We start from the raw sequence: 25,415 nt of genomic DNA, 5'->3' as shown, positions 1-25,415 counted from the left end.
TGGACTCTAGTTCTCTTCACCACCCTAGGAATCCACCTAAGTCCTGCCAGCCATGAGAACCCAAGGGTTCAACTCATTGATTCTACTGTCTTCTTTTTCAAAGGCTAGCTGAGAAGTTTGATGAGAGTACAGCCTTGAAGATCTGAGTATATACAATTCTTAGGCTGTAGTGTACCAGAGTTGAACCCATGTCCCATCTAGACATTTTGGAATTTCCTCCCTTATCTACTCTAATGATGTTGGGCTTACCAAATGTGTTCAGAGAGTCCATTGGGCAAGCCATGTGAGTCTATGGTGGGGTGGGCTCTAGTCTACTGATATATAAATATTTATATATGGCCCATATTCAAAATGTTTATGAGGGTAAAACATGTTTTTATCCACATAAATCTTCCTCTTTAGAAATATCCCCCCTTTGTCTGGGTAACATTGTATTAAATTTTTGTGTGGACAAAGTTATCTTGATGAAAAGAGCGTGGGGCTGGAGGCGTGGCTAGAGTAGGATAGCTCCCTACTGAGTGCTATTGTGCTAAATTTGTGCAGACAAGTCAGTCCACACAAATAGGAGGCCTAAAATTATCTGTGAAATACTTATCCAGATAAGTTCTGCTGAATATCTGGATAACCTTATTCGGATAACTTCCCCACTCGCTGGCTTTCTAAATATAGACCTCTGAGAGACAGAGAGATTTTTTTAAATACAAGGTACAGCAGAGTATACAAATGCAAAGTCCTGTGGGCTACTGAGGCTTATGTTCTTGCAGTAGTCTTCAATATGGCTTGCTGAATGAGACAAAGGAGATGAGCTTTCATGCTGTCAGAATGGAACTGTGCTCACACTGCTGTCTGTTAAAAAGTTGAGCGTGGTGCCATTGTGGATTTTCCATGAGCTGCTGCAAGTCAATCAGGGATGAACAAGGATATTTAGACACTAAAATAATGGCACTGTAGCTAATGGTCACAGCACATTTTTCTGTGTTAATTTTCATATGTTAAAGTAAACAATGGTATAATTATTTCTGCAATACAAATACCAAAGGTATAACACCAGGTATCAAATGCAATTATATCTTTGGGAATATTTTGGGAAAAATCGGGTTGGATTTTATTGGGCTAGTGTGAAAATATTGTATTATGAGAGTATATTATTTGCTTTAATTATGTGAATAAAATATACTGTTATTGGGTACATTTTTTGTTTGTGTAATTATTTCCTCCACAATTCATTTCTCTTTCTTCAGAAGTTCTGGTATTTTAGTTACCATAAAGCTTATTTTGCTAACCTGCGCTAATTGTGCACCAAACATCAGGTTTTCACTTAATGCGTGTTAAAATCACATTGGTCTATGTTATCGGTTACACTTTTAAAAGCCCAAATGTGAGGAAAATATTAATGAGCTGTGTCAAATGTAAACACATGCAAAGCAGCTTATTAGTATTAAAAATGTTTTGGGAGTAATTTTCCAAAGGATTCATATGCGTAAAAGTAGCATATATCATAGCAATTTTCAAAAGCCCATCTATGTATGTAAAGTGCATTTACTGTCATAAAATCCAGTTTTAATTCTGTAAATCCTTTGGAAAATTACCCCTTAATGTGGATCTGAAAAACCTAATGAATTGTGATATGTCTTGGGACGTTAACTATTCCTTTTGAGATATAGTTAATTTTCCCAAAGAGCATAGGCAGCATGACACTCCTGCTGATACTCTCAGAACCCCTCCTTTTACAGGGACCTAAACTAGCTAGCTCTGAGTGATTCCCCCCAAAGTAAAGTCTAACCCCCCCCCCCAAAACAGCCTGAAGGGAGGGGTGATTGCTTTGGGGGCCATTTGGAGGTATCAGCCCTTTCAGCATTATGTTTGCCCACTAATACGAATTTCCAGGAATGTGGGATTTACCGAACTGCTGCATCCTTGTCATAGTTTAGTTAATCCCATGGGAAATAGCATCTTATAATGAAGTTAACATGCCATTTTTACACAGCTTATTAAACAGGTCCCTAATCGGCAAAAGCATACCTGCGAACTTTAACATATACATGCAAAGAAATTAACCTTATCCCCAGCAAAACAGAGAAGCATTTTTCAATTTTTATTATATCTTGTGAGACCCAGAAGAAGAGACATCAAAATATGCTTAATTTTATGTTTCCTCTCAACTTACAGGATGTAGGTGATGATCCCTACAGACCACATATCCACTTCAGGCCCATAAGCACATCCTCGCAGAATTTCAGGTGCTGAAGGAAATAAACAAGCTTGTCACAAAATCTAAAAGGTATAGTGAGAAATAAAGATAATACAGCACAAGAATAAGACAGTATATAGGCACAAATACAAACTAATTTAAAAAGTATAACATCACTGCCAATAACACTGGCAGCTTACGCTTCCAGCATTGATGTAAGAGCAATGCTGGAAATGGCCGTTATCGCGGTGTGAATATACCACAATCCCGGTACCAGAAAGGGGCTTGGTAAGGCACTGTGTGGATGGGAAGGGGGCAGAGTGAGGTGGCATTTCTTTCTGATTCTGGCCAACCGGAAAGAGGGGGAGAGGCTGGTGAGCAGACCCATGTTAGTTTCATTTAAGAAATGTACTTGGAGGAGTTTGGGGGGATGGGATGGCTTTACCTAACAGGACCCATTTTTTAAATATATGGGTGGGTTCTGGAAATCAGGTCATTAGGCCCAAACTCCATAATTTTTTTTAAATATTATCACCACTTAACCAGCTATTCTTTTGAATACAGCCATTAAACCTGCAATTATCTGGGAACACCTGAGAGCCTGCAGTTAGATCTGCTCCTGGGGCCAGCTAGAGTTAGCCGAAAAACGTAGCCCTAATATCAGAGTTAGCAGGATACGTTTCCTGGCTACATCATCCCTGCCCTGAAACACTCCCAAAACACCCATAACTTATTTGGTTAATCTTTAACCAGATAATGACATATCCAGCTAAAAGTTAGCCAGATAAATGCCAGCAATATTGAAAAGTCAGCAACTAGCTGGATAATTTGTGATTTATCTAGATAAATGCCTTTGAAAATTGGCCTCATATATTTCTCTTCTTCTTTCTCCCCATTGATTCCAGTAGAATTGGGGTGCATAAGTATTTCTGACTACATTGAGGCAGTGTGGTGCTTGAAGTGTAAGAAAACATTTTGTCTTTTGTGCTTTCTTATGCTCGTGATATCATAAGATTAGATCCTTAGCAAAAAATGGATAATGAGAGTCATTTATATTGTAATAAAATTCACAAGTCTTATTGTTGTATGTTATTTTTTTATTGTGATGTTTTAAAATTTATGAGTGTATAATTGTAATCTGCACTGAACATGAACTTAGATTTTGAGGAATATAAGAATGACAAATAAATAAACAAGGTATGTAGCCTCTGTTCCGCCAGGTGGCCGGTTGCAGGGACTCACTGGGAGTGCTGGGGCAATGTTCTAATGAATGTTCTCAGGTTCTCTTCCCAATAGACGAGAAAGCAGAAGACCTCCAGGCAGCCTATCTTCCAGTAAAATAATTACACTCTACACAGTCAGCAGTTCAAAAAAATAAATCCTTTTATTGGTTAACTTGATTTCAGGTGCAAATTTACAGCAGGTGCACTTTGTAATAGCTCATTTCAATATAGAAATAAAGCTCCAGTAAACAACAGATACAGTCACAGGTAAATGTGCACCCGTTGGCAGTAGGTACTCTTTTACTGGGACCCTCCCTGGGAACTTTCTCTGAATGGTACCGAAAAGCTGGATGCAGACTCCTTCACATTAGCATACTGGAAATTCCTCCTGGTACAACTTCATACAAGTCTCTGTTCACAAATTCTTTAAACAGCAGCTCTGCAAATGCATTTCCCTGTCTGGCAGCACTCAAGCTGACTTCAACCATAAACACATGCTTCATGACTCTTAGGTAACTCCCTCTTACTTTAGATTGTTTTATGGTCCTTTCCACTCCCAAGATCCTCCTTGAATCCCCAAGAAAATCTCCTAAGTCCTAGGGCCTGGGAACTCCACCCTTGAGTCCTAGCCACCCTCTCAGGACAGGAGACAGAAGGAACAGAACACGAAGCAAAACACTTCCCACATTTCTGCTTTCTCTGACATCATACCTCCAGGTTCTGTGAAGACTGATACAAGTAATAAGGGATACTTTGGTGACACTCTTACAGGTATAACCTTTGCTGGGGGGGAGGTTAAGTCCCAAGGGCACACAAACTTATCTATTCTTCGGAGCTGCTCCAGCTAGCACTTCTCACATAACTTTATTCTTGGCACTAGGTGTTTATTTTAATTGTTCAAGAATCAGTAAACATTTAATTTAAGTCATTTTTTTTCATAAAGGTTAATTTACAGCTGACTGATATACAAAGGTAGGTGTCCTTTATTTTATTTATTTATTTAATAATTTTTATATACCAAAGTTTTCATGCGAACATATCAAACCAGTTTACAGTAGCTAACAAATATTTTAAAAATATTTGCATTTCCAAAAGAGAAAAGGAAGTAAATACATAGTTTCATAATATAAATAAAATAACATTTTAAACTAAATAAAATAGTAAACTAAATAATCATAATATTTAAACTGATATAGTAAGAGAAGAGATAAATTAAAAAATATACATTACCTTGATATATAATCAGTAGTCTCAAATCGTTAGCTTAGTAGCTCCTGGAAGGCTTATTTGAATAGCCATATTTTAATGCCCTTTTTAAATAATTTAATGTCTGTTTCTAATCTTAATTCCTATGGTATAGAATTTCATAGTTGGGGCCCAGCAATAGAAATAGTTCTTTCTCTAACATTATTTAGATGCACAATCTTAGGGGAAGGAATTGGTAACATCCCTGTTCCCATTGATCTGGTAGTTCTTGAAGGGATATGGAAATGAAGTGATGAAGTTAACCATTCAATTACCGTATTTTTCGCTCCATAAGACGCACTTTTTCCCCCCCAAAAGTGGGGGGGAAATGTATGTGCGTCTTATGGAGCGAATATTAAAAAAAAAAAAAATCTAACAAACCCCCCCACCCTCCTGACTCCCCCAAGACCTGCTGACTTAATTTACTGCAACCCCCCACCCTCCTGACCCCCCCAAGACCTGCCGACTTAATTTACTGCAACCCCCCACCCTCCTGACCCCCCCAAGACCTGCCAAACGTCCCTGGTGGTCCAGCTGGGGTCCAGGAGCGGTCCGGAAATGATCTCCTGGGCGTGGGCCGTCGGCTGCCAGTAAACAAAATGGCGCCGACGGCCCTTTGCCCTCTCTATGTCACTGGGACCGACCGCTGCTATTGGTCGGTCTCAGTGACATAGTGAGGGCAAAGGGCCGTCGGCGCCATTTTGTTTACTGGCAGCCGACGACCGAAGCCCAGGAGATCTTTCCCGGACCGCTCCTGGACCACCAGGGACGTTTGGCAGGTCTTGGGGGGGGGGGGTCAGGAGGGTGGGGGTTGTAGTAAATTAAGTCGGCAGGTCTTGGGGGAGGGTCGCAGGAAATTAAGTCGGCAGGTCTTGGGGGGGTCAGGAGGGTGAGGTTGTAGTAAATTAAGTCGGCAGGTCTTGGGGGGGTCAGGAGGGTGGGGGGGTTGCAGTAAATTAAGTCGGCAGGTCTTGGGGGGGTCAGGAGGGTGGGGGGTTGCAGTAAATTAAGTCGGCAGGTCTTGGGGGGGTCAGGAGGGTGGGGGTTGTAGTAAATTAAGTCGGCAGGTCTTGGGGGGGTCAGGAGGGTGGGGGGTTGTAGTAAATTAAGTCGGCAGGTCTTGGGGGGGGTCAGGAGGGTGGGGGTTGTAGTAAATTAAGTCGGCAGGTCTTGGGGGGGTCAGGAGGGTGGGGGGTTGCAGTAAATTAAGTCGGCAGGTCTTGGGGGTGGTCAGGAGGGTGGGGGGTTGCAGTAAATTAAGTCGGCGGTCGTGGGGGGGGTCAGGAGGGTGGGGGTTGTTAATTTAAAGGGTTGGGATGGGGTTTCTTTTGGGGGGGGAGGGGTTCCCAGAGAAAGAAAAGTTTTCTGATCTGGGGAGTGGACCGAAATGGCCCTCCCCAGACCCGAAAACAAAATGGGGAGGAAAAAAAAAAGCTATGCACTCCCCTAATTTGCTCCATAAGACGCCCAGACGCAGAGCCGGTTTAGCACAAATTTTTTTTTTTTAATTTTCCCCCTCTGAATCCTAGGTGCGTCTTATAGTCAGGTGCGTCTTATGGAGCGAAAAATACGGTATATCATTGTAGAGCGTTTTATGAATTAGGGACAGGATTTTATGCTGAGCTCTGTATTTAACAGGCAACCAGTGAAGATCCTTTAATATTGGGGTAATATGATCAGACCTTCTAGTTCCTGTCAAAAGTCTAGCCGCTGAGTTCTGCAGAAGTTGCAATGGTCTTGTAACATTTGCTGGTAGTCCTAAAAATAATGAATTGCAGTAGTCTAATTTCGACAAAACAAGTGCCTATAAAACTGTTCTAAAATCTTTTGGGAATAGAAGAGGTTTTAATCTCTTAAGGACATTTAATTTAAAATAACCATCATTAATGATTTTTTAATGCAGGTTTTCATTGTGAATTCACAGTCTAAGAAGATCCTTAGATCTTGTACTTCCAGGGAAAAGGGGTAATCTTTAGCGGCTTCTTGAATTTCAAGTCCCTTTGCCTTGCTTAATTTAGGAGAGATGTATAGAATTTCAGTTTTATTTGTATTTAGGGAAAGATTCATTTGGGTTAATACTTTTTCAATGGCAGATTGATATATATCCCAAAGCTTAAGAGTTTGGTCGATAGATTTTTTGATAGGAATTAAAATCTGAATGTCGTCAGCATAGACAAAATGTGTTAGACCAAAGCCGGATAGAATTCTGCACAATGGAAGCATATAAATATTAAAAAGGGTTGCAGACAGAGAGGATCCCTGAGGTACTCCATACTGGAGATCAATTGGTTGAGATACATTATCGAGAAATTTTACTTTGAAGGTTCTATTTTTTAAGTAGGAGTCAAACCATTTGAGTGCGGAGTCTTTGATGCCTATTTCGTTTAGTCTATCTAGGAGGATTTTATGGTTCTGTATCAAATGCCGCTGAACTATCTAGCATGATCAGGAAGTAGGTTTGGCTGTTATCGGCTCCTCTGAGGATAATATCTTGTAATGAGGTTAATAAGGTCTCAGTACTGAAATCTTTTCTAAATCCATGTTGTGCCGGATATAGGGTACTATGCTTTTCAAGATAATCTGTTAGTTGATTATTAATAACTTTCTCAAGGATTTTTGAGATACAAGGTATATTAGAGATAAGTCTTAAGTTTGATAGATCATATGAATTGGATTGTGGTTTCTTTGTGATTGGTTTAACTATTGCGGCTTTTAATATGTGTGGGACATTTGCTTCAGTTATAGATAAGTTAATTATATCGGCAATAGGTTTGGAGATTATATTGGTGACTGTTTTTAACAGTGTTATTGATATTTGGTCAACTGGGTGAGCAGCTGGATTCATTCATATTTTTGATTATACCTTCAATTTCAAGAGATGAAATTGTTTCAAAGGAGGTTATATGGTCTTTAGGGTTGCTAGGTAATACAATTTGGTTTGAGTTTTGTGAAGAGATGTTTTTTAGTATGTTTAAAGTCTTTTCTTTGAAATATTGAGCAATTGTATTACAATTAAAAGAACTATTTGATGTGGGAGTTTCTATGGGAACGGTCAGATCTTTTACATATGAAAACAGTACTTTTGGGTTATATTGAAATTTATTTATTTTGTTAGAATAAAATTCTTTTTTTGCTTTATTGATGGATTCATTGTATTTATGTAATATAGATTTGTAGTTAGTGCCTTTATCTCAGGTATCTGGGTAAAGCTTCTCATGGTGAATTTAAAGTGCACAAGCTTTCCCAGCAGCCTAATAGGAATCCTATTGGAGGGGTCCAGTTTATTTTCAATTGCCCAGCCTGTCCTGGTCCCATGGGTTGGAAATACAAATGGGAAACTCCAAGATCTTGGTCCTTCTCCTCAATATTGGTATTGGTCACTTCTCTTGGAGGAAATGTCTTCTGAACATGGGAACCAGGCTATGCCAGCTCTGGAACTCTGTGGGAAAGGGTGAGACAAAAACCTGCCCACAAAACAATATCTGAATACTTGCTCTCTGAAAAATTTCTTGATGATTGCTGCCTCCCTGTCACTGGTGCTTACCCATTTAGGGTGTAGATTAAGGATCATAGATCTTTAGCCCTTGTCCTTTGTGTCAGGGGGGAGCCTTCTAAAAAAGGGTGAAATGTTTCAGCAGGAGACCCTTCTGAAAAAAAAGTCAGGATACATCTTGGTTATCAAAAATCTCACACAGAAGGATCTGTCACTGGTGCTTGCCTCACCTAGGGTTCAGAATGGGCTCACAGGTCTTCAGGTCTCTGGGCTGAGAGCCCTTTTGCCTGAAAGGGAATCTGGCAATAATCTCTTTCATTGCAACTAAATAGAGGACAATCCTCTGGGAGTGTGTGTACAGAGAGGAACCTCTTCAAAAATAAAGTTCAGGATAAGGCTGGGAGGCCTCATCAGGGAAGGGTAAAACTGCATCCTCTCTACTCTGATGCTAAATCAAAATGACTCCACAGAACACTAAATGGCTGTATTATATAGGAGCAAGCAATCAACCACAGCCCTCCAGGTTGGGAGGGGCTGAGAGGGATGGAAGGCTCATAGTATTAGAATTCTAAGCAGGGACCTAGTGACATCTAGTGCCAACCTAATGGGGTACCACACAGGTATTATTCCATTCTGCTCAGGGATGTGAAGAGATAGTGCCTCACATAACCAGAAAGAGTTCAGAAATGGAGAGAAAGTAGCTATGTAAAGACAAAAAGGTACTGTTAAGAAACCCCCAGAGGAAAAAAGGAAGTAGGGAAAAAAGGTCATGCTGGTTTAATAAAGAGAGAATATAGAAGAGGAGTCTGCTGGGATTTGTAGTCCCAGTCAGGAGGAAGGGGCAGATGGCAGAGGAATGTGAGATTAATTGGAGGATCCAGATGAGGCTAATTAAAGATTTACTTAGAAAGAGCAGTCTCTCTCCAGGGCAGAAAACTCTCAAGGGGGCAGAGGGCTGTCTGAGAGGCAGGGCCAGTTGAGGAGGGACAGTGGAAGGCCAAGAGCCATGAAAAAAAGACTGAAGAACCTGTAGCTTAGGGGCAGTAGCATGTCAGATTGAGAACTTCCCAGTAATATATGAATCAACTCTATTTCAAAGCATAGGCAGGAGTTTATTCCAAGATGTTTAAGCAGGACAAAAAATAGTAACAGATGGTATATTAAATTCAATAAACAATAATATTTTTATAATACATCAGCAATTTGAGCACTCATAGGACTCTCAGTCTAACAGCTCAACTCTTCTTGGCCTCTAGCCCTCAAGCTTCCAGAACACTGGGCTTTTCTCTCCAATCCCTTTTGAACCCATGAGGTTCAGTCCATATCCTCAGGGGAAAGCCATATACTAAGCTATGAGTATGCTGTGCCTGGCTCCGTTTAAGCCATTCTGTGGTTCTATATGCAAGGTACCAGTTCAAGGCCTGCTAGAGCACTATTTGCACTCACATAGCATAACAAGAGACAGTGACAAAGATTGTTTTGGTTGCTGCATAAGGTTTATGCCAGCCTGTGTTTAAACATTTGCTGTGTATGTCTGGAGTGAAGCTGTCGCTTTAGGAGTGTGGAACTATGATCTTACCTGTAGAAGAACTGGTACTGAAAGAAAATAGACGTAGTTGCAAGTGCTGAAGCAGGCTGTTTCCAAGTGATCAAAGCAGGCCACTAACAGTGGCTGTTACAAGGGGCGGTTAAAAAAGTTATATAAAGGGAGTTTGCATAACTTTTCAGAGATACTGTATGTATTTGATTATTTATATTTGTGAAATCATTGAATAACCTTCTATCATTCAATTTTAAAATAACATATTTGGATTAATTCAGTGTCAAATGAGCAAGCACTCTTATTCATGTGAAGTATTGTTCCTTACTCTAATTACAGAGGAAGTTTATTAATATGCTGTGTTCAGGATTATAAAAATCTGCACATTTGGAAGGACAATAAAGCAGACTGTTTTGGGAGTATGTAATGGCATAATTCCTTGAGCTGAGAGAATGAGGAACATGGATAGAAAGGACAGCCAACCCCGGCAGAAGTTATAATAAGGGTTCATAGCTCAAATGGCTAACTTCAGTATTGTAAAGACAAAATTTTAGCTGTGACTGTAAGGGTCTGACTAGTTTTAATGGGTCACACTCTTCTGTATAATCTCTATAATATTATATAGCAAAAGAAATATTCTTTTACTGGTATACATATAATCCTATAGAATCTTCTCTAAGTGATTATTTTTCTAAATGGAGTTGTACATCTAAAAGTCTTCAGGCACTATAGATTCATCAAGCTGAATCCTATCAAGGCAATCCTCTACCGCACTACAAGATTTTGAGGAGAAAAAAGAAATAATGAACTCCATTACTAAGAAAAAAGAAGCTCAAATTGAATTAGGCTGACTTTAACGTTATTGAACTGAGATTTAATGGAAACAGATAACAAGGGTCTGGGAACAGTTACAGCATGTACCGCCAAGAGTTATATTTTGCTACCAAAACATATTTCTTGTGCTTCTTACAATCTTTTAAAAGATTTTGCTGCCATTTGTAAAGGACACTATTCACCCGAGTTTAGGACTTATAAAAATTTCCAGTAAAAAGTTTTTGTCATTCTCCAGCAAATAAAAACAATGCATGCTATGTTTAAAAAAAATGTGACTCATGGACCCTGCATAACTCAGAAAAAGTATACAAACACTACAGAGGAACTCGGCAATATATACTGCCCAATTTTTTTATTTATATACACAGTTTTATCAAATAATTTTAGCACACATGTTTCATATAACCAGCTTTGTGAGATAATGCTCCCCCAAATATTAAAACATCATCATACATACATTACCCTCCATACATCCATACTATCCATCCACACCATTCAAATCATGCCACACACCTCATACCTCCTAAAAACCATATGCACTTGCATAATTAATACCCCTTCATATAACTTTGCACATTCCAAAAAATGTTCATGTCTAATAAATATACATCATATTCATGCGGTACATGTCAGATCATATTATGCAAAACTTGAAACGGAATAATATACACACTATATAGATGTATTACATATAGTTTTCTTCAATGATTGCAGACTGAAGCCTATTACAATACTTTAAATTGTATCCTTATCCTGTGTTGTGTCTATCGCTGCTCAACGCCCTCACTCCGCCCTCTTTACTTCTGTGGTGACTCCCTCTGGGTCTGATGGACGGTTAGTTGCCATGGCATCTTCTTGCCGTCTCCCTCCGGCATCCCCGGACCGGCACGATGCTGCGGATCTGCCATGTTCCTGATGACATAGGGTGTGCGATATCCGATTGATGTACCATCAAGGGTGCGAAACTCGGGGGCGTCCCCCTGAGATGACGTCATCCGCTTCCAATATGAAAGGTCTCAGAATTTGCTAACAAATCGAGTTAGCAAGGGTTACACTACCTAAACTACTCTGCCTCCTCGGACTTACCAGGGGTATCTGCTCCTCGGGGGCCTCGCTCTCTTTTCTTTATTTCAGATTGCAGATAGGAACCGGTACTCACTCCTCGAGGGCCCATGTTCCTAAACACTCTGAAGATTCTCTACTGCCTGGAAGCTATCACAGATACAGACATTTGTGAGTTACCATCGCTCTCTCAGAGCTTTCCCTGGAACCAGGTACTCGCTCCTCGAGGGCCTAATCCTTTCCAGCTACTGAGCTTCTTAAAGACCTTATGTGAGTTTTGTCATCCAGTTCTGGCTATGAACACAACACACCCTGCCTACTCACTATCTATAGTTTCTCTACAGCTCAGCAACCCTGGGATCGCTGCCGGGCATATAAGCTCACTACTGCCACTTCTGGTGGTTCTACTAACCTGTCTAATAAAAGAATTATCTGTGTCTGTCTCCATACCCAAGCCTAGCCAGTGGTCCCTCTCAGGATATCCTCCTGGGGGCGCAGTCATCTGCCATCGGCCCAAGGATCCACCTATCTACATTCCTCTACAGCTGAGTGTCCTCTCCAAGCACTCTGCTGGTAACAGATTGCTACTCTTTCTCCTTCAGGAGTCTTCAGCAACAGATTTATAACGGATTGCTACTCCTCAGTCTAAACCCTAACAGATTGTTTACTACTCCCTCTACAGGAGCTGAGCATATCAGATTGCTAACTCCTCCTTCCACAGGAGCAGTTTCATAACAGATTGCTAACTCCTCCCTTCTTGAGGAGTAAAGAGATTGCTAACTCCTCCCTTCATAGGAGCTAGTTCATAACAGATTGCTAACTCCTCCCTTCTTGAGGAGTAAAGCTTAACAGCCCCTTTTTAAGAAGTTCTGAGTTGTGCACACAGCAGTATTTTGGGTCATACTCGCGTAACATACTCGCATAACCTCTGAAAAGCTGCCCCATTCTGCCCTTGCGCGCGCCGAGCCTATCTTGCATAGGCTCGCGGCGCGCACAAGCACTGGTTTGCGCGTATGTCCTAGGGCTTTGAAAAAGGGGTGGGAAGGGGGTGAGTCTGGGGGTGTGGCGGGGGTCCGGGGGTGGTCTGGGGGTGGGACCGAGGCAGCTGGCCGGGAGCAGGCGTAACTTCTGCGACAAAGGTCAGGATGGGGTTTAGGAAGGGCTGGGGGGCGGGTTAGGGAGGGGAAGGGAGGGGAAGGTAGGGGGTGGCAGAAGGAAAGTTCCCTCTGAGGCCGCTCCGAAATCAGAGCGGCCTCAGAGGGAACTGGGAAAGCCATCGGGGCTCCCTTAGGGCTCGGCGCATGCAAGGTGCACAAGTGTGCACCCCCTTGCATGCGCCGACCCAGGATTTTGTAACATGTGCGCGGCACCGCACGCATGTTATAAAATCGGGCGTAGATTTGTTTGCGCCGGGTTGCGCAAACAAATCTACGCCCTTGCGGATCTTTTAAGATCTGGCCCAAAGTGCGTATCTAGGCAGCTTTTAAAATCCGCTCAATGTGCACCAGCCTGACATATTCATGCAACCCCTCATTTTGGCGTCCATCAGGCTTTTAAAATTCATCGTATAGCCTTTCTCCCGTGCACCGTAAAGAAAACAGGCAGTAGTATTCTCAATTATCTGATGTCTCTGTAATCGCACTTGAGAAAGTAAATGATGGTAGAGAAGGACCAAGTGCTCCAACCAGTTCTCTACCATGTTGGATACATGAATATATATATTTCCATACTTCAATAAACACCAACCTTCACTTCCCTAAACATTTTGATTAGTACAGATTGTTTTCCTTCCATCCCAGGAATTGTATCAGCAAGTCCAGGAATTCCAAGCAGCGAACTACCCCTTTGAACCATTTAAATGGCCATGGGCCAACTTATGTGGATGGGTCCCCTTTTATTTTTTACCATATTGATTGCCACCCTCCCTCCTCTCCCCAACTCCAGCACTCTCCTCCTTCCCTTTCCCACTGATAATCAGATGGTGCCATCCAACTGCTGCAGTTTTCTTGCTCTGCACCAGTTGATGGAAGGATATCTGAATGCCGCTTCAGGCCTCTGTGAGCCAGTACAAACACACTTCTACCTTTTTCAGCCAGTGCAGGTTGATGCAAGCACACCTCTATCTTCTTCTGACTCATGTGGGCACATGGAATGTGACAAAATTGCATGTACTGCTTCCATGGCATGCAAATTTATTTCATGAATATTCATTGCAGATATCCTGAATCCTGATTGGCTGGAGGTTTTGGAACCCCTGCCATAGGTGAAACTTCCACCTTATATCCCACCTCCCAATTAAACTTTCAAGCCTATAGGCTCTCCTTGAGATTTTAATAATTAAACTCAACATCATTATGGCCCCACTACAAACCCTCCCATAACAATCCTGTAGAAATATATAATCAGGGGTGTGCATTCATTTATAAACAAAATAAAAACTGTGCCAAAACCCTAGCATTTTCTTTCATTTAAAAATTAAACATTCCCCACCTCCCCCCACCAGAATTTTTTTTGTTGATTTTTGTTTGAGAAAATCAAGGGGAAAACCCCCCACTAAAAGTCCCAAAATTCAACTCCTCATCCCTAGACCACGTTTAATCCTTCCACAAGGATCTCCAGTATGGAAATGAATAGGAGCCATCTCCAGTCCCTCCTGCCCTGCCAACTCCTGGTTCAAAACTGGTGTCAGCCATTCCCGAGGCTGATGCCAATGCCATTTTCAAATATGGCAGTATGCTGTGCAGCTGTACAAAGAGCCATCAGCCAAGTCACTTTCAAACCAGAAAAAGGCAGGCCAGGAGGAAGGAGGTAAGGGTGATCATTTCTATGTGTTTTGTTTTCTTGTAATTTAATATTTCAGTTCAGCAAATGAAACAAATTAAACTGTAAATGAGCCTAAACCTGCATAAATCCTCATCTCCCGAAACAGGTTTTTTTCTTTGTACATTATTATACATAGTTGGACATTATGAAGGCCATATTCAGATGGATGGTAACTTGAAAATGAGCGTGCGTGCACACAATTAAGGACATATGTGGGCACGAGCATGCAAGTTGGAATTTTAAATCGTCCACACAAGTGTACGCGTATAATATAAAATGCATTTAGCGCAAGTATGTGTGCTTCTAATTTTAAGCGGTTACAAGAGGAAACATTATTTGCTTTTCTTTCCTTAGGACTTGTTGGCTTTTAAATGCACAAGTGAGCATATTTTCTAATATGTGCATGTGAAGGAAATTACAGATTTTACCAATAAGTTCCCAGTTTGCCCAGTCTATCTCTAGATCATCAAGACTCCTCTGGTTCTTCAGCCTGTATTCTCCCCCATTAAACCCATGCCCCTCACCCAGTCAGCTTTTGGCTACAGTGAGGTTTATTCAGACTTACACCTGATAAAGAGCAGAAGTAAATATGTGCAGGTAACAGCCTGAAGTGCGCTGCGTTTGCTGGTATTAAAATCAAGATTTACAAGAGTAAACATTGGCCCCACCCTGGACTGCTCCTGACTCGCCCCAAATTTGCCCCTTTTTTTTTTTTTTGTGAAACCCACCTCCCAAGTTAGTCAGAGGTTAAAGAGCATGTTACCATTTAAGTGAACTACAGCAGAGAAATAAAAAGAGGACAATGCTGCTATGTAACATAAGCCACCAGCTCAGGAAACCCAGAATAACATTGAAAAGGTTGCCAGACAACTTACTGTGAAGGTGCTTAAATGACCATTGAATAAATGACTCAGAGGCTCAGGTAGGAGATTTGCATGTCACAGCCCCCTGTAGTACTGTTGGTAACTTGCAGTGAAATATCACTTTAAATCAAAAGATAGCAAAATCTGAAATTAAAGAACTATGACTGGAAAAGTCCTACATTGGAGAATTCTGAATGAGAGAGGGATTTATAGGAGACATGTACTGACAACCAGTCCTAGGAAACAAATTGATTCTCATTCTCACTAACACAGGGAGTCACACCCTTGGGTACCCAGTTGATAGACAACAAAAAATAAAAAAGGCCAGGCAGGATGGAAGGATATGCATACATTCCTTCCCATGGTCCTACCTGTGTCTTGGCCTTTTGGCTTAGAGAAGGTGAACCATCCAGGCTGGGTAACAGCGAATGACTGGCCATGAGCTTAGCAGAGCTGAAATCACTGAAAGCTGAGACTGCGGGGGGCCTAAATCACTGAACACTAACCAAGTTATGATCTCAGTGGATCTATAACTCCAAGCCAGGAAAAACCCTCCTATCAAGGAAGAAAAACCGAAGGACAGTGGCAGATTTGGAGGTAGAGTGATCCCCAGGAGGGTGTGGACACCAGTAGCAGATTGAACGGTCCCCCAGGAGGAAGGGAGCCCCAGCATCAGATTGGGAGGTAACTCTGGGTCCCCCTTGACAAGGGTACCCCAGTGGCAGACTAAGTGGTCCCCCAGGAGGGTATGGATCACAGCAGCAGATCGAGCAGTCCCCCAGGAGGGTATTGTCCCCAATGGCAGATCAAGTAATCCCCCAGGAGGAAGGGGATCCCAGTGGCAGATTGGGAGGTGACCCTGGCACCCTCTTGAGCAAGGGAACCCCAGTGTCAGATTGAGCAGTCCCTCAGGAGGGTGTGTACCATAGCAGCAGATTGAGGAGTTCCCCCCCCTCCAGAAGAAGGGGACCCCACAGGTTCAGTAGGGTACCCCAGTATGGTGTGGACCCCAGCAGCATTCCAGGAGGTGAAGTCAGGTCCCCCAGGAGGGCATGGACCCCAGCTACATACTGGTTGGTGGAGTCAAGTCCCTAGGAGGTTGTGGACCACAGCATTGTCACAGACCTTTCAGTGGAACAGAAGTGGCACCAAGGAGATGGCAGCAATTTAGATACAACAGACCCCCCCCCCTCCAGGCCAACACTGCCCACCAACCCAGTTGCATTTTTTCACATGGGTGAGACTTGGGGAAAAAAGGAGGAGGATAATATTAACACTTGATTAAGCAGGAACTCAAGAGGTCCCTTCTATTCTATTTGGTGGTATACCGTGGGGGCCAACAACCCCAAATTGCCAAATATTAAATGGTCTTGCTACCCTGTAAAAATTGATATAGTTATGTGGCCTGAGACTATTGTCCACTAGTAGATAAGTGTGCTGTTTGACATCCTATTAGTAATGTATATAGTCATGTAGAAATGTATGTACTTATATAGTCCAATAAACCTGTATATATTTGTATATACTGCCAACCTTGTTCACATTCCCATTTGTTTCCTAGAGTGAAGGGAGGGAAATCCTACCCAATAATACCTTCTTTCCCAGGTGGAGGCCACAGGCACCAAGAATGTGAGGACCGACAGCATCTGCTCTAGGGGGGCTCCTGCCAGGTCGGTCCCAGACCCAGAAAACCCCGCGAGGTAAGCGGTCAAGTGGGTGTTACATTTGCATGTCCTGTTGTATGTGCAAGTGAATATATGTGCATGTTTTTCTAGGTTTTAAAATGTGTTGCTCGCGCTTGGCTCACATACTTGTGAGCAACTCTTTTAAAATTCACTCCTAAGGCAACAAGTGGACAAGTTATCCAGTTAAAGTTAGCTGGATAATTTGTCCCAAACATTCAGCCAGATAACAATCCCATTGAATATACTCAATTAAAGTCATCCAATTACGGCTCAATTTTAAATACCCCCGCGAGCAAAAAACAGGGGTTACATGCATGGCCAGGCCTTGCACACGCCGCGCACATCTTCAAAGGGACCCAGCCATGCGCGTAACCCCTTATGCGCCAAATTGCCGGGCCCAGGTAAAGGGGTGGTCCGGGCACAGGAGGGGTGGCCAGGAGGCAAGGAGGGGTGGGGCTGGAGGTGGCCAGTACAGTGGCCATTTGCCGCTGTACCAGGAAGGGCATTCTGGCGCACGCAAGTTGCTACTGCTCCGTTGGAGCAGTAGCAACAAAACAAAAAACTAGAAAGGTAAGAGAAAGGGTTTAGGGGGTGGGGAGGAGCGGGACAGGGAAAGGGGAAGGGGAAGAGAGGTTATGGTAGGGGGTAGGGAAGTTCCCTCCCAGTCCACTCCTTAATTGAAGCAGTCTGGAAGGGAACTGGGGAAGGCCTCGATGTGTCGCCGTGCAGAAATTGCAATTATCTACCCCCTCTTGCCTGCGCCGCGCACACATGCGTGCGCAGATTACCATGTGCCCGTGCCCGCGCCACTCGTATTTTATAAAACGCGCGCAGTCATGCGCACGTGTTGTAAAATACGCGCGCCCATGTGCGCGCGCCATTTTCCGCACACACCTGGATGCTCATTCTTGTCTTTAAAACTCTACCCTTTGGTTTCTAAATTATCCAGCCATCTGTAGTCAGATAATTTGCTATGTAACTGGATATCCTCAAAGATATCCTGTTAAATGGCACTGTAGATAAAAAAAAATAAAATAAAAGTTATAGAGGGGCCTGCAGCCTGATTCCCTCCCCCTCTCCTGCCAAATTTCATATAGCCCTGCTGGGTCATGTACCCCCCACCCCTCCAAAATTTGAAAATAGTTCTCAGGGGTCTGCAGGTCAGGCCCTCCCCACCCCTTCCCTGGTTTTGTTTAAATATTAAAATCAGGTTGCCCCCCAACTGCAGCGCCTATGTCCCAGGCCATTCCCCTACACTCATGGACCTTCCTCCATTCCCCCTGACACTAAAATTCTCTGCCGGGATCAAGGTATGTACTTAGTTGTTCCTAGTGATTCCAGCAGAAGAGCGGGGAAGTCCAGGAAAGCAGCCCAATTTTAATGTTTAAACTGAACCGGGAAAAGGAGTGGGTGGCCTGACTTGCAGACGCCAGAACATTATTTTCAAATTCAGGATTGTTTTGGGGTGTGGGAAGTACATGGGCTCTGAAGCAGGTCTACAGCTATCCGGCCAAATTAGCTGGATTGAACTGAAATTTGACTTAGGCCTTCCCCAGAACACCTCTTTTTTTTATTCAGCTAGATTTTAGCCAGATAATGACATATCTGGTCAAAACCTAGCTGGATAAGTGGCTCAGTATTCAAAGATTTGCCATTTAGATGAATAACTTGTGAGTTATTCATCTCATTGGTTGAAGGTAATCTCTGAAGTGGATAATTGGGTTGAAAAAGGTTTCTCTTTACTGTTCACCATAGAAAAAAACTTGAAATCTCTTGTCACCTCAGTAACAATGACAAAACCTTTCTCTCTTACCACTTTGTGAAGTAACACAAAACTCTGCAAAAAATGTCACTCAGAGCCCATACAGCATGCCAAAACAGCACTAACTCCCAGAACCCAAACAGTAACAACCCTACCTATGAAAAGGCAACACTGAAAATATTCCACTGAACCTTAAAACACTGGGAAAATAAAACAAATTTGGCTGCTACAGATCCTTATACAGAACTTACATGCTAGCAGAATACCTCACCTCGGTCGCACATATAGAACACAGATACTTACCAAATACAGAATAGTTGACCACAAATTAAAAATAGAAATATGCAGAAGAAAACTGAATTCTCCTTTGCTCTACTGTTCAGCATTATCAGACCCCTCCTATTCCCTGTAGACAGAAGGAGGTGCCCAAGAGAAGCAGGGGCTGGATTAGGAAGTAAAATGGATACTCTTTGCTCCGAAGTGTCTACTCCCAAACTCACCCCTTCCCTTCTTTCTCTGAATGATATGAGGGGAGCGCTGGATTAGGTAGCAAAGTTGCTCCTATTTGCTTTGCTTTGTGGTCAGTCTTCTCCAGCCAGGGCCGATGCTAGCTTTTTTGCTGCCCTGTGCGAACAATTACTGTGCTGCCCCCCCCCCCCCCCCCATTCATTCATTCTCTGGCCCAGGCCTAACAAAAAAAAACACCCAGCTCCCTTCAGTGATACAAACTTTAAAAACTGACACTATCCCCCTCCCCCAAACTCATGGCTGGTGCAAGGGTATTAGGTACTCTAGGTGAACCTTATAGCCTTGTACAATGCCCCCCCCCCCCCCCCGCTCCAACCCATATGATATTAGGCCTATTATGATGTGTGATGGGTGTGGGCTTGACCCTCTAAAAGCCCGAATACACTAATACACTTCCTATTAGGAAAATGCCTCACTTCAGTCACACATGCAGAACAAAAACAGACCCTCACCAAATCAGAATAGAGCAACCATAAAGTAGAAATACAAACGCGCAGATAAAAATTGAACTGAAATCTGCAAGAAGCCAGACTCTCTATGCAGTGCAACAATGAAAAAACAGAACCATCACCATTCCTCAAACATCAAATAATAAAATCAAGAAATAAAATAAACCCATTTTCATAACACTAAAATCATACTAATAATATTATTTAAAAACTGATGGATAAAAGATCAAATAATTAAAAACTCATATACAAGTTTTTTTTAAATGCCCCAAACACCAATAAAATATCTCAAAACAGCAGACACAGCAAATAACACCTGAAAAATAAAACTAAAAAAGATTTTAAAAATTCACATTTTCCATGCCTGGGAACTTTTGATTTCCAGATGCCCTGAAATTGTCATGGATTACCAGGCAGAGAGTAACAGGAGTAGTTGTACCCACACATGCTCCCTCTCATACATACATGCTTTCTCTCACTCCCCTACATACATACACAAATGCTCTCTCTCACTCTCCCACACACATGCTTTCTCTCATTCTTCCACGCACAAGCACACATGCTCTCTCTCACTCTCCAACACACATGCTCTCTCACTTTTCCACACACAAGCACACATGCTCTCTCTCACTCACTTCCCTTGACTTAGCAGGCAGCAGCAGCAGAGTCTCCTTCTTCAGCCCCCGTGGCCAAGGGAACAACTTCCAGCCACAGGGCATTGGATTATTTCCTACAGAGCATGCTTCTCTTCCTCCTCAGCAATGTGGCCTCGCCGAAATTGACGGCTTGGCCAATGCTGCCTTAATAAGTAGAAAAGCAGCATGGCCCTGGTGGCTATGCTGCTGATTCTGGTGGGGCCGCACTGCTTTTCCACTTACTAAGGCAGTGCTGACCACATTGTCGATTTTTCTTGACAGCACAGACCTCCATCTTCTAATGCCGGTGGGATCGGGTCCACCAGTAGCACCAGAGGCCTCCTCTTCTTTCGCCACTGATGGGATCGAGCCTTCCGGCGGCACCATGGACACTCTTCTTCTGCCGCCGTTGGGATCGTGTCCACTGGTGGCACCATGGGCCTCCTCTTTTTCTGCCGCCGGTGGAATCGGGTCCACCAGCGGCACCACAGATACTCTTTTTCTGCCGCCGGTGGAATCGGGTCCACCAGCGGCACCACAGGCCTCCTCTCCCTGCTCCCAACGCTGCCTCGCTGAGTGTGCCACCCAGTGGAATTGCACAGTTTGCACACCCGGTGGCACCAGGCCTGTCTCCAGCTCACCCCTCTCCTCCTTTCCCTGCAGGCTGCCTGGGAGGAGAGATTGGGCACTGTATGGCCAGTAGAGTCATAGGGGCAGAGCCTTGAGTGCTCATGCCATGTGCCTCTTGAAACTTTCCCTTTTGCCCAAGGATAAAAGCAGATCTGATGTTACTAGTTTCTTTTTCCTGGATACTTTAAATATCTTTTTTTCAGGATATGCAAATATTGTAATTCTCCCTCAACTATCTACAACTATTAGCTTTAATACATTTACAACAATTTCTGCCCAGGCTTTTAATTAGGAATTTAATCTTCAGAGGTCCAAAAGATTTTTGGGTGAGCTGAGCCCTTAATGAATAGAAACAAGTTTAACTGTAGTAATTTAATGCACCTCAAGGGAAAATGTTGTATCAACAATTAACAGCAGCATAAACGTCACCATGCCTGCCCACTCACCATAAACAGTCATAAGGGAATGTAAAATCCTCTTCAATAGTAATTGATGAAAATGTTCAAGGTCAAATCAGTATGTGTACATGTCTGTATTAAAGATATACTCATACAGCACTGTACACTGCTCAGCAGGCTGACACAATGATTATATGCCCATGCAAAACATCTGGTTTTTCTGGGATGCAATTCAGTAACACAGGGAATCTGGGCAATATTCTCAGTTAATTATGGAACATATTAGAAGATTATTATGATGCCTGTTATTAGGTACCAAAGGGTTTTTGCTAATGCTGAAAGTAAAATTTAAAAAATGGGCACAGTGGCCTAAGGAATAATTTTCTTCTCTGTGCAGCTAGAGGGTAGTGCAAGGTGAGGTCATTCCTTTTAATTCCTATAGAAAATATCATGCATCAATTACATCTTTCAATAATTCTTATATTCTCATGGTGATAGACAATATATTAAATAGTTTGAATCAGCAATGCCACTCATCGAGACATTATTCCAGAACATGCTGAGAAATTAATATATTTTTTGAAACATTTAAAGTCTTCATTGTTCAGGGAACGTCTTTATAGCACATTACTGTGGCTGATTGCATCCACTCTCTCAGCGTGGCACCACCAAATAATAAGATATTACCAAACAGGAGATCTTTGCATAGTGATGTTTGGACATGAAGGCTTTCTGCAGTGTGATACTAGGAACAAGCCCAAACAAAACTTCTTGGAAAATAAGCTCATTCAGCATCTAACCTACTTTTTCAGATGTCAGCACCAAGCCAGACACTGAAATAAATGTCTTTCAGCTCATATTTAGATTCTTGACAAGTCATCTCCATTTTTGGTTTGTTTCATGGAGACTATAATTCTTAAGAGTTTCATATCCGCTGGAGAGGATGTGATGGACTTGCAGATTCATGAACAGTTATGAATATTCTAATATTTGATTTTTTACAACTTTAATGCCTTTTTAATTATACATTGCACTGCATCCCTCAATATAAAAAAAAATGGCTACTGTTGATATACATATGATTTCACACAAAATAACAATGTTCTTAATTATGTTTCCAAAATATGTCATAAGTTGCTGGAACGCTGAGTGATAGCTTAGTGCTATAGTGCATTTATTTCTTCCCTCTCCTTTTTAAAAAGAAAGCAGATTTTCTGTTAAGACATCTCATCCCCTGGTTTTTATGACCATGCATACACATTTTATTATAACTGTATAATTGGATGTCTGAGTTATTTGATTTTTTGTTCTTTTTACTAATTTTACTGTGTTTTCTCAATGGCCATTAATTTATTTTTTTTATATTTATTAATAGTTAATAGATGTTCATAATACTTTGTAATATGCATAATGTGTTTTAAACATTTTATTGTAGTTGATTTTATTATATTAATTTTATGTTACATTTGTAAGGTATTGTTTATGTTTAGTTTTATGATAAATTTGTATAAATTATTGTACGATTGTTCCACACTTTGAACATCTTATTAGAAAGCATATAATAAATAAACTGCTAACCTAATACTTTAGGTAGATTTTGACTTTGACCTAGCAATAAAAAGGTTTTATTTTCAATACAGAAAGATATATAAAAGTGAAAGATGATAATTCCTAGTACAATTTCAAAATGGATGTGTATTGAAAAAACCTACCACAGTATCCTGGGGTTCCACATACAGTCTTCATGGTTACCTGATCATCCACAATCTTGGAAAGGCCAAAGTCCGCTATAAAAATTAAAACAGTAGATACATAAACAAAAAGAATTGTATTCCCTGTCTACTTGTGGCAACATTAGGATAAATAGCCATTTGTGACTGTTTTACATGGTATTCATTTTCCACATTTATTGACGGGTACCATCGTTTAAGTGGTTGATGTACAACAGAACAAAATGTATAATGTACATCATCATATAGCAGGACATAAATATGGGCTATCTGTCCTCCGAACTGGGAAAACACAGCCTATAATGAAGGAATAATACTGAACAGATGTAGAAAAGCAAAATCCAGCAAAATCTAGGCTTTTCACTTTGGAGAAAAATGATTACATCAGAGAATGCATCTGCTATGGAATTTCATGTTAACATTTTTGATGAGACAGACAGAAAGGGTGTAATTCGCCATGCACAGCATGCTGTAGGCCATCTGCAAAGTATCCATCGAATGCTGGGGGCCATTTATAAACCTCTGAGAATCTGATGAATGTTCTCGGTTTCCTCAGCACCTGTGGATGTTTCTCTATTAAAATCTAAGGTGAATAAATCCACAAATTTGCAAATTATGTGAAGCATTCATGAAATTTACCAATGACTGAACCCTTGGCAGTCTTGGATTTTGGGTATTTGTATATTTTAAGAGCCAACACAAGCAGTAATACAAGCAACACAAGTTTAAATGGAGAAATAATTATCGGAAGTCAGTTGCATACTGTTTCTATTATTGTAAGGGTTTGCACATTTGAGGAAGCAAAGCACTTCAAACTGAGATTATCTAGAGTCTACCCTTATAATGAAAGAGAACTTAATTTTGTAAGCAAGAAAAACATGTGAACCTTAGTTTAAATAAATTTTGTCGGTATCCTACAGCAAAAAAAGAATTAATGGTTATCACAATTTGCTTAAGCCTTTTAATTATAGGTACCCAGTTATCTTGGGAATGTTTGTAAAAAAAATTTTGTATCTCTGAAATATTTTAGCTACAAATGAATAAGCCATTAAAAATCCAAAATTCACAGTTTTCCAATGGCATATGGCATTTTAGGGATGTGCAGACAAAAACTTTATGTTCATAAGTCCATAAGTCGAAAGGGGGGGTCAATTTCGGTCAATATGGACATATGTAGAATTCTATAAGTTGAGTCTATGTCCATACGTGCACCGATTCCCTAAATAAAAATTTAAACCCCTCACCCTCCTTAATCCCCCCCAAGACTTACCAAAACTCCCTGGTGGTCGAGCGGGGAGTCAGGACGCCATTCTTGTATTCCTATGCAAGGAGCACGTGACGTCTGCGTCACTCCGACGTGACGCCGACGTCACGTGCTCCTCGCAAAGGAATACAGAAATGGCGTCCTGACTCCCCGCTCGACCACCAGGGAGTTTTGGTAAGTCTTGGGGGGGGATTAAGGAGGGTGAGGGGTTTAAATTTTTATTTAGGATCAACAATCGCGATTTCCAACGTATTCAACATAGCTATGTTGAATACGTTGGAAATCCGATCGTTTTCACCTCATCACTTTTTTAAGTTAAAAAAAAAATTACGTTGCGTTTTACATATGCGTTCAAAACGAATGCACACCCCTATGGCATTTTGCCTGGAGTTACTGTTCTAGAGATATAGCCATGTCAAATGCTTTCCCAGGGACTTCAGGACTAAACAAACCTAGCTGATGATACTCATTTAGGTCAGATCACATAAAAAAGGAGAAACTTTTCAATATTTGAATGCAAAGTATTTATTGCAACAATATCATTACTGAAGCGATCATATTCAGGTAAGCCATTTCCGTGCATAAAACACCGATTTATGCATGTAAATGGTTTGCTATAAAATTGCCCAGGGTTTGTGCATATAAAACTGTACCCAAAACACAATTTCACGCATTCTTTTATGCCTTCAAAGAAGAGGGGTGCGGGGAGGGGGCAGCTGGAGAATGGGAGTAGAGTTTGGATTTATGTGACTGCTTTTGACTTTTAAAAGTGTGCACGTAATTCATACAGAGAAGTTACACAATGCAAAGTGCCGGTGTAACTTTGTGGGCAAATATCTGCATGTACTTTTGCATTATTTTCAAAGCGGCTTCATGAGCATCAGTTTCCTTTGAATATTGGTGCAACGTTTGCACATATCTTCTGCATACATTTCGTGCAAATTTACAAAATTATCCTCCCACCTATTATTTGACTATGGAGATGTAGTTCTCATAAATCTTGCAGCCAGGCCCTTCAGGTTCTTAACGGCACTTGGAGTTGCATCAGGTTACATAATCA

General features: G+C 41.7%; 1 protein-coding gene across 2 annotated transcripts in view; it reads right to left on the bottom strand.

Moving 5' to 3' along the window:
• CAMK4 (calcium/calmodulin dependent protein kinase IV) overlaps positions 1 to 25,415 on the bottom strand; it is a 618,142-nt gene that overhangs the window by 52,352 nt on the left and 540,375 nt on the right. For both annotated transcript variants that reach the window (XM_029571711.1, XM_029571716.1), the window contains 2 exons: positions 23,074 to 23,148; positions 2,168 to 2,243 (listed from right to left, as the gene is read on the bottom strand). In XM_029571711.1, coding sequence (XP_029427571.1) covers positions 2,168 to 2,243; positions 23,074 to 23,148 — 151 coding nt within the window. The remainder of the gene's footprint in view (positions 1 to 2,167; positions 2,244 to 23,073; positions 23,149 to 25,415) is intronic.

The sequence above is a fragment of the Rhinatrema bivittatum genome, chromosome 1 (genome assembly GCF_901001135.1).
Source record: "Rhinatrema bivittatum chromosome 1, aRhiBiv1.1, whole genome shotgun sequence".
NCBI classification, from domain to species: Eukaryota; Metazoa; Chordata; class Amphibia; order Gymnophiona; family Rhinatrematidae; genus Rhinatrema; species Rhinatrema bivittatum.
Note: the sequence above shows the minus strand (reverse complement) of the source record. Positions and strands in the feature narration are given on the sequence as shown.